This window comes from Macrobrachium nipponense, chromosome 2 (genome assembly GCF_015104395.2).
Source record: "Macrobrachium nipponense isolate FS-2020 chromosome 2, ASM1510439v2, whole genome shotgun sequence".
In the NCBI taxonomy this organism is placed as follows: Eukaryota; Metazoa; Arthropoda; class Malacostraca; order Decapoda; family Palaemonidae; genus Macrobrachium; species Macrobrachium nipponense.
Window position 1 is genome coordinate 123,772,526 of NC_087201.1, and position 10,000 is coordinate 123,782,525.

Genomic DNA, 10,000 nt, shown 5'->3' on the forward strand with positions numbered 1-10,000 from the left:
CAAGGGTACTTCCCTAGAAACGCAGAACCCAAACCTTGTATTGTTTTCCGATGCGTCGGAAAAAACGGTTGGGGAGCAACCTTGGGAAAGAGAGTGTCAGGCACTTGGAATGCTCTTCAAGTTTCCTGGCACATAAACTGCAAAGAGCTGTTTTGCCGTACACCTGGCCCTAAAGAGCTTCGAAACTTTAGTGAAGGAACAAGACTAGTCCAAGTGAATGCGGACAATACAACCGCCCTTGCATACATTCAAAAGCGGAGGAGGTACACACTCGTATGCCCTATACGAGCTCGCAAGAGACCTAGCTGTGTGGACATCTCAAAGGAACATCTCTCTTTGACGAGGTTTGTTCAAGGAGTAAGGAACGTGAGAGCAGACAGGCTGAGCAGGAGGAACCAGGTCCTTCATACCGAATGGACCCTCCACTCAGAAGTTTGTCGGAATCTCTGGTCTCTTTGGGGACTCCATCATGTCGACCTCTTTGCCACGTTCCTCTCAAAAAGACTGGAGTCTTTTGCTCAGTAGTAGAAGACCCCAGAGCTCTAACAGTAGACGCCTTCCTGCTAGATTGGTCTCATGTAGTCGTTTACGCATTTCCCCCCATTCAAGATTCTGGGGTAAGTGCTCAGGAAGTTTGTGACATCAAAGGGGACGGAAAATGACCCCTGATAGCCCCCTTTTGGCCAGCTCAAGAGTGGTTCACGAGGTGCTGGAGTGGATGGTAGACTTCCCCAGATCCCTCCCACAAAGGAAGGATCTCAGACAACCACACTTCGAGGTTTCATCAAAACCTCCCCGCTCTCGCTCTGACTGCCTTTCGACTATCGAAAGACTTGTCAGAGCGAGAGGCTTTTCTAGCAAAGCAGCAAGCTCGATCGCTAGAAGCCCGGAGAACTTCCACTATCCGAGTTTACCAATCGAAGTGGGAAGTTTTTTAGAAGGTGGTGCAAGTCGAAGAAGTTGTCCTCCTCCAGTACCTCTGTAACAGAAATCGCTGATTTTCTGTTATTTTTGAGAGAGGAATCTCGTCTCTTCCGTAGCCACGATAAAGGGCTATAGGGTATGCTTTCGGTCCGTCTTTAGGAATAGAGGCCTAGATTTGGGAAATGATAGAGATCTACATGATCTGATTAGATCTTTTGAGACCAGGAAGTCTAAGATTACTTCTCCCCCTAACTGGAATCTCGACGTGGTACTGAAGTTCTTGTCCTCAGCGAGATTTGAACCCCTGCATTTGGCCTCGTTTCGTGACCTAACGAGAAAATGTTTGTTTCTTTTGTCACTGCGACGGCTAAAAGAGTTAGTGAGCTGCACACCCTTAGTGATAAAGTGGGGTTTTCAATCTAGATTCAGCCATCTGTTCATTCAAAGAATTATTCTTGGCGAAGAATGAAAATCCTTCGAATCCCTGGCCGAAAGACTTCGAAGTAAAAGGCTTATCGGGTCTCGTCGGCAGGGAATCGGAGAGGTCTCTTTGCCCAGTAAGGGCTTTTTTTAAAGTTTTACATGCAGAAAAAGAAAAACAGTTTGGGAGGTTTCTAGACAAGGTCTCTGGTGCTCGGTGAAGGATCCATCAAGACCTATGTCGTAAGAATGCTTTAGCCTTTTTGTCAGGTTAACGTCATTACGGACGCTCATAAGGCTTGCACGATGATTCTTTGTTCAAACTCCTGAGAGTAAGAGCTCATGAATGAGAGCAGTGGCTACGTCTCTCTCTTTTCAGAGAAACATGTCACTAAAGAATATCTTGGAAGCGACATATTGGAGAGTAATTCAGTGTTTGCTTCTCACTATTTGAAGGACGTTCGTGTGAACCTACGAAAAAAAAAATGTTTTTCTTTAGGTCCTTTCGTGTCTGCGGGCACAATCCTGGGTACAGGAGCTAACACCAATCCTTAATTAATACATAAGTCTAATAGATATGTTCTAGACTTTCTGCTGAACAAGTGCAGGTGCCGCACAGGCGGCCAGTCACTTTCGTTCAATAAGGAACTCTTGTGATATCTTTTATTAGATGAGTATCATAAATTTTTTTTTTTGGAAAATTATTGTGTGCGTGTGCAATTTGGTTTGAGTTATGGTTGTTGTGAAGAGTTTGGGGATAACTCGAGCAATTTTTAATACTAACATGGTGGTTAGGATCAGGTGGTCGGGATTGGTTGTGTGCTCCTTAATAAGGTGTGGTTGTCATATAAGTGGATCAGCACCCATTGACAAAGTCCTTTCAGGCTCTGCGAGTAAGTGGATAGACCCCTTCGGCAGACCCACAAGAATTCTTGGCCATAGATCACATATCTCGCTAAAGTTTCTTGAGGTGATGCAGACTACGGGCAAACCACCCACGAAGTCTACCACCTATCAGGTAGGAACCAAGGTTTTATTTATACCTACAACATATGTTGTTTACCTGTCTATTCCAAAAGAGTAGTCTGTCTCTTACCCGTCCACCGAAGGGTGCCAATCAGCTATGTATAATCTTTACAGGTAAGTTGATTGTATGAAAATGATATTGTTATGATACAATAAAGTTTCATACATACTTACCTGGCAGATATATACGATTAGGGCCCACCCAGCCTCCCTGCAAGGAGACAGGGGGAAGAGAAATATATGATAGAAAACAAAAAGGGAATGGTTCCTAGTCCTGCCGCCCAGGGCAGGCCGGTAGATCACCTGACCTACCTGTAGCGAGTGGCGCGAAATTTGAATTTCTGTCGGGGACGACGGAGTCTTAGCTATGTATATATCTGCCAGGTAAGTATGTATGAAACTTTATTGTATCATAACAATATCATTTTTCCCTATACTTAAAACATATAGTATACTGATATTAGAACAGCACGTGCCCCAAAGTCATTCATATTAACACAATTGGGATACTGTTCTCAGGTTTGGATGCCTTAATGGTGGATACTGTTCTTACAGCATGCCAAATTTCATCAATTTGGGTTATTCTCAATATGATCAGCTGAGATAAGCAACCCAATTATGGATGAGATGAAGAGTCTACTGCTCATCTGGGTTTAGGATAAGAATAGGAGGCAAGGACAAGACAAGTATGCCAAAGGATTCAAGACAGAGAAATAATAACATCCTTGCAATGCTTTTCAATGTAGATAACAATCTACAGATATTTCCTGATTTTTCCTCTTGAGAATCCCAAGGCACAGATATTTCCTGATTTATCCTCTTGAGAATCCCAAGGCACAAGCCTTAGTGGTACAAATGGAATGAAATTCTAAAGACTCCTCTTTCTCACAGATAATAAATAGAATGAAATTCTGAGACTCCTCTCTCATATGAAGTGTTGGTGCTGCCTCCTAACACCATCTCTTTAAACCACCTCCTTTTGACAAAAAAAAAAAAAAAAAAAAAAAAAAAAAAAAAAAAAAAAACACACACACACACAACAACAACAACTCTAAACTCAAGGCCTCTATCAGCAGCACACAATGGAATACTTGGTCCCATTCTTCAATGACAAAGCTTACAGGAATTTCAAAATGTGGGATGTGATCAACTGTAATTGTTGATGCTTTGGATGAACTATATTATGTTAAAAAGTACAGTCAGTACACTGCATGAGATCAAGCACCAAAGAGATACTTTTCAGTAATTGTCAGCTGTGCAAAGTACATACGTGGTATCTGCTATAGGGTGTAACTTCCTGCAAGAGATGATGGTCAATAGCTGCATATAAAAATCTTGAAAGATCATCTATTTTTCCTTCAACAAGGTGACAGCATCCTTTGAGTTTAAGTAAAGTAGCTTGATTAAAAGATGTACAAAAATTCTTGCACCAGTTTGGAATGCCAGTAACAATGCATCAAAAATGTCATCCTCACTATAAACATTTGCATACCAACTTTTCCCTTCACAGGGTTAGGTAATAAATGAGCTCACTCCAATTTCCTTTTTGTCCTTTCTGTCTGGACTACTCTCAGGTCTAGGTCTTTACCTGGCCCCTTTTTTTTGGGCTTCTTACAGGTTTCCGTCCTGTTAGTTCACCATATACTGCTTTTGTGATCAACTGTTCCTCATCCCTTCTCATCACAGATCCATTAATTGTTATTTGAACTGGTCCTGAAGCGTGTCCATTTTTCATCTCTTTGAGGGTCATTTTAACCTCTTCAACTGTTACATGATACTCCCTATATAATTTTCAAGATTACATGTTTTTATTCTTTTGCAGCAACAATCAATATTGTGTTAAGCAATGCATAGTCAAAATGTGTACAACGTTATCTTATACACCTTTACCATTAAAAGTCACTATCACATTCATTGTTATAAAGTCTGACTGCAGAAAATGACACACGGATATTCAGTCAATGCTGAACAGAAATGAGTAAGGGTTTGTCAACTGTCAAATTACTTGCAAAAGTACATTAATATATCATCACTACATTTTAAAAAAATTGAATTCTGTATAGCAAGATTACTCAAGCAAATTTACATTTTATGAAAGTGAAAAAATCCATACCTGTCAGCTGCCTAAAGGCTGGTTCAGCATCCTCACCAATGACATTTATTTTATTAAAGATGGGAAATTCTACATTATATTCTGAAGTCACAAAATTGATGATCTCTGGCATATCCAAAGGCTCTTGCTCTCCAAACTGATTGCAAGGGAATGCTAAGACTGAAAAATGATCTCCATAACCTGTAAAAAATTAAAATGACAATTATTCTGTCTGTAAATGCTGGCAAATATATACGTAAGTAAAATGTGAAGTAAATATGTTATATTTTGAAATAAATTAAATAAGAAGAGATGGGTAAAGTTATAAATTGGAATTTTAAGGACAAAGGGAGCTTAACAAAACAGAAGACTTTGAGCAACACATTAGTGTAATGAATTTATTGTAAAACCTTACAACACAAAATTATACATGGACCCAATAAATTAGCAAAGTTAACAAAGCTCCTAATCTTTGTCATTAAATTCAGCCACAAATATCCATTACCACCATTCCCTGTTAAGTAACAGAAAATTTTACACCCACACTTCCTTTTCCTCTTTAAATTATACCACTACAGTACAAGGCTACTTGAATACTTAATGTGTGTTATATACCATGAAAAAAGAAAGCAATTATGCATGTATTCAAAAGGTACTTATTCATTTGTTATCTTTAAGATTCCAAAACTCTGTCAGCATTATAATTATTGTTGGCTAATCTTGTTCACAACCCTTTCCATATTAACTACAGTGAACCGTATGAGTGTTCTGAATAACAGGACAAGTTTTTATTTTGGGGATGTTAAAACAACTGACATACTGAAACAATGTATTATTATTATTGTTATTATATTGTTTAACCAGACCACTGAATCAAAATGTTCCACTCATAACCCTTAATGGATGGATACCCTCATACGAGTAGCAATAACAGGTTTTGGGTGGTAGACGGATTCACTCATGGTGAGCATCAATTTGAAGGAATCAGATGGGAAAGAGGTTCCAATACTTGTGGCCCATAAATCCCACAAATGGCAACTTTTAGACTAGCCAAGCTCAAGGAAGCAGGCAGCTCATGAGTTATTTGCGTTCTTGACTTCACGGGAGCACGTACGCCTCTCTCCCTCTCACATGACAACTTTTTATAAATTTGCTTATAAATATACCCGGGGCTGCTGTTCGTTTTAGTTCTTATCTTTTATGATAGTATGTCAATTATAATTGTAATTTTGCAAAGAAAAGTGCAAAGAAATACAGTTGTACCTCGGTTTTCATATGTCCTGGTTTCCGTAGACTTTTTCCGACTAAATTTTGTCTCAGGATTCGCACATTTCATCGGATTTCACACTCAGAAATGCTCCTTCCAGGGCCTACCACATGAATAAGCCTGCACTGAGCACCCAAATAAAGCATCCCCTTTTATCTCGTAACCCATTGTGCTTTTGTGCTTTTTTTTTTTTTTTTATTCAAGTGCAATTGCTAAATAAGCCATCATGGGGCCATAGAAAGTTTTAAGTGCCAACCCTTCAGTAAAAATGGCGAGAAACACTAGAATCTAAGAATGAACTCGTAGCAAGTGTTGGACGGTGTTGCATGCCGATCACAGTAAGAAAATGCCTATAATTGCTGCTGTAGTGAATTTAAGGCCAGCAGTGACTGGTTTGAAAAATTCAAAAAGAGGACAGGCATACATAATGTGCCTGCTTCAGTGATTAAGTGGAGGGATGCAAAAGATTTTGTGGAGAATTATTATCCCAACAAAGATGTTGTAATCTGTCCCTCCAACATCTTTATTGACAATGCCATGTTCCACTTTGGGCAAATTTTAAAGAGATGCCAGAAACAAATGTTTCTGGACAGTTTTATTGTGCGATAGGGGTCCAATGACTTTCAGGCTGGTCCTAGTGCCAGTAAAAACCAGAGGGGAAGTAACCCCAGATAGGTCCTTGATACCTGAAATCATTCTGGAGGGGGATTCCCCTTCTCAACAACAACCTCTCCTCCTTCCCTCCTCTCCGTCTTCCATATGCTAGCAAGAGTCTTCCATAAAGGAAAGAGTGATGTTAAATGTTCATTATTCATTTCATTATTTATTTATAGTTATTTCTCATTGTTTTCTGTATGTAAAACTTTATTTCCTATAAAATTATTAAAAAAAAAAAAAAATTGGGGGTGTGGAACACATTAATTGTACGTATTTACATTATTCCTTATGGGAATTATTGTTTTGGATTTTGTATCTTTCGGACTTTGTGAGAGGCTCCAGAATGGATTATGTCCGAAAACCGAGGTTCCACTGCATTAGAAAAGACATGTATAATCCAAAAATGTTACTGCATCTTTAATCACAGTAAATTTATGTAAATATTTTACAACAAATATACTCAGAATTTTTTACTGATTTTAGTTCTTATATGTATTGATATTGTATGAGCTCTAATTATAATTTTACAGAATAAAATAAAATAATTTATTGGAAAAACATGTATAACTTGGTAAATTTACGATTGTCTTGTAAAAGAGGCCCCACAAGGAGTTGTAAACAGTCATTTTCAGCCTGTCACAGAAGGTCTGGAAAATTTTTTAAAAAGTTTTCCTTACACTCTGCATCTGCATATATAACTCTCCATTAATGTTTTTTTTTTTTAATTGACCAACCTCAAAGTTTCCCCGGCCTGGGGCACTGCATAACCGATTTTTTAGCCCAGGTCTTAAGGGTTAAGGCTGGCCTGAAGGGTTTATCATTAATAATAGTTTAAATTATATCTATTAACATGAAATTAATTGATTCATTTAAAAACATACCACTTGCTGTTGAATGGAACTTGAAAATATGTACTGTACAATTGTTAGTACAGACCTGCAGTCTCTGCATACAGGAACTGGGTCGTGTGTGCTATTAAGTGTCCATGAGTCAAACAAGTGTGGCCAATTAGACAATGATATAAAATGACTCCAGTGTGGCATTCTATTAAGTTCAAAGAATACAATAATTTAACCATAGTTTTAGTATCGAGTTCATTGAACCACTGAGAAAAACAAAACTGATTAATAACAGTTCAAACTGGTTGCTCTACACCTAACAAACAATACCTTTAAGACATAACCCATTCTCAATTTGGTGGTCTTAGCCAAACCACAGTCGACTCTACCAAAAACCTTAATGCAGTGTTGGCTTATTAAATAGAATAAACAGCTATCTTCCATTAGGTAAAATGAAGTAAAAAAATCACCCATGGCCTCAATACCTATGTTACTTACTTAAAATGTCATGTAATTTCTTAAGAGCTCGATATGTTGCTTCAGTATATCCACAATGACTGGCAACATTTACAACCAGTGTAACCTGCAATAGAAAATAAAATATTGAAAAGCAGTGAACATTAAAGGAAAAATAAAATATGACATTACTAGACCTGCTAGAAAATAACACATTTGGAGAGTTCACAACAGAAATTCAAGACACTAGGAGAGTAAAAGATCATATTAATAGCAAAGAATGTATCCTTGGCTAAGCGTCATGTAAATTATGGCTATATTTTTGCATCCATGCTTAAGAAATGGGGTAGATTAGACCTTAGTTTCTTGCACCGACTTATTTTATAGTTTCCAAAAACACTTTGTTCTAAAGCTGGTGAAGTATGTTATCCTTTTTTATGTTTTTCCAGCATTAGGCTAATGCATGCTCAACCCAATACAAACTCGACACCTAAAACAACACCTAAGCGAAATATATAATACTTGTAGGGTAGGGTAAGAGGCGAGGATGACCTAGTAGGACCTTCGTAGTGCCACTGGCCTTAGTTCTACAAGCTAAACCACCCCCATCCCCCACTCCTCTGTTTCCACTAAAATTAAATAGCCTAGAGATACCAAATTGTAAAATCTAGAATGAGTGTTGTGGTTACTTTTGTAGGTTATAGGTATACCTACTAGGGTAAACAACCGCAGACGATCCATAGTCATCGCGCTGGCCAGGCCTTATTCACTCAATATTTAATTGGTGAAACAAAAATACAGTTTTGTCAACATAATGTGATATATAAAAGCCCCATACAAACTAAAATAAGCATGTGAGCTCTTCATAAATTATGTTTTCAAGGCAGTTTTGAAATCCAATATGGCGGCAATCTCGTCGCTGGCCGTTCTAACCACAGACAATCCACCATCTTTCCCAGCCTTCCCAGCACTCATTTGAATGTTAGCATATATACGTAATGTTTATTGACCTTACTCAGATTGCAGTTGTAATCATTACAATAAAACAGCATTTTGTTGCCTAAATTAATGAAAGTATGAAACTTTTTATTCCCGGGGTCATGGTTTGAACTGAATTCATTTTCACCTTGTAATCGGTGGTTTTATCCTTACTCCCATCACAACTGAAACTCCATCGTGCTTATTTGATTGTAATTATACACAGTTTGGGCCTAAATCACTCCAAATTGCACTTGAACCACATTGATGTTCCTGGTTCCTAAGCACTCCCTCCACAAACACAGTTATGAGCAGCAGAAGACTACACTGTTTATGAAGTGCAAAGCTTTATTCCCTTAATTATTTACTTTACTCATTATTTAGTTTAACTTTACTTTGTTACTTCAAAATGTTTATTTAATTCATGTCTATTATCCCTTTTTTGCAACCAAATTAACCCCGAAAAATTACAGATATTCTGAAGTACGAGCAGACGACGGCAAAATTGTTGCCAATCTAGTGGAGCTTCACACATACGCCGATGCATTTACAAACTGTTTCCATGAATTCTAGTTGTCATAGTAATGCAGTAATGATAAAATTGCTGTAATATGTATATATCTACAAATAGATATGCTAATTTCACTTACTATTTCCTAGGTTTTGTGGAAGTCTTATACCCAGCTTGGAGGGTAAACACATACCAATTGACAACACTGATAAACAATTGAAGAGCGCAAAACGCCGCAAAGAATGCCGTAGTTCCCTTAGATAAGTATTGGTTAGAGGTCGGATTTACGACTGTTGCGATGAAAGTGCCCCAGCGTCTATGGATAAAAGTGGTGTGCAGATTTAGCACAGGAAATGGGAAGTTTGTTGACACAAGCGACTCCGCAAACATCAAGATGACGTCAATCTTTTTAAACTTTTTCAAATTAAGTAAACATTTCGATAGCCTTTTGGGGTAGTGTGCACTGCGTTGGCCACACTTTTCATTACCCCCTGTTTAAATCTTAAAATATGGCCTTAGGGTAAAAAACCGCATGGTACAGGGGTGGATCATGTACGATCAATGTGTACAACCCCAAAAAAAGTACGTTATAACGCGTCCTGACATCGGAGATGGGCATCAGACGCAACTTCTTGTTGGTGAGAAACGGAGCTAAAGACCTCTACTCCGGTGTCAGGACGCGTTATAATGTACTTTTCTTGGGGTTGTACACATTGATCGTACATGGTCCACCCCTGTACCATGTGGTTTTTTACCCTAATTTCTAACTTTGGAGAAAAGGTAGATCTAGGGTACTATTCCGCGGTGGCCTAGACTATGGCAGTTGCAGT

General features: G+C 38.4%; 1 protein-coding gene across 1 annotated transcript in view; it reads right to left on the reverse strand.

The window, feature by feature from the left end:
- LOC135221300 (probable glutathione peroxidase 8) overlaps positions 1-10,000 on the reverse strand; it is a 24,451-nt gene that overhangs the window by 13,614 nt on the left and 837 nt on the right. Inside the window, exons 2-4 of the mRNA XM_064259108.1 lie at positions 7,724-7,808; positions 4,484-4,663; positions 3,959-4,134 (exon numbers count right to left, since the gene is read on the reverse strand). Of these exons, the coding sequence (XP_064115178.1) occupies positions 3,959-4,134; positions 4,484-4,663; positions 7,724-7,808 (441 nt within the window). The remainder of the gene's footprint in view (positions 1-3,958; positions 4,135-4,483; positions 4,664-7,723; positions 7,809-10,000) is intronic.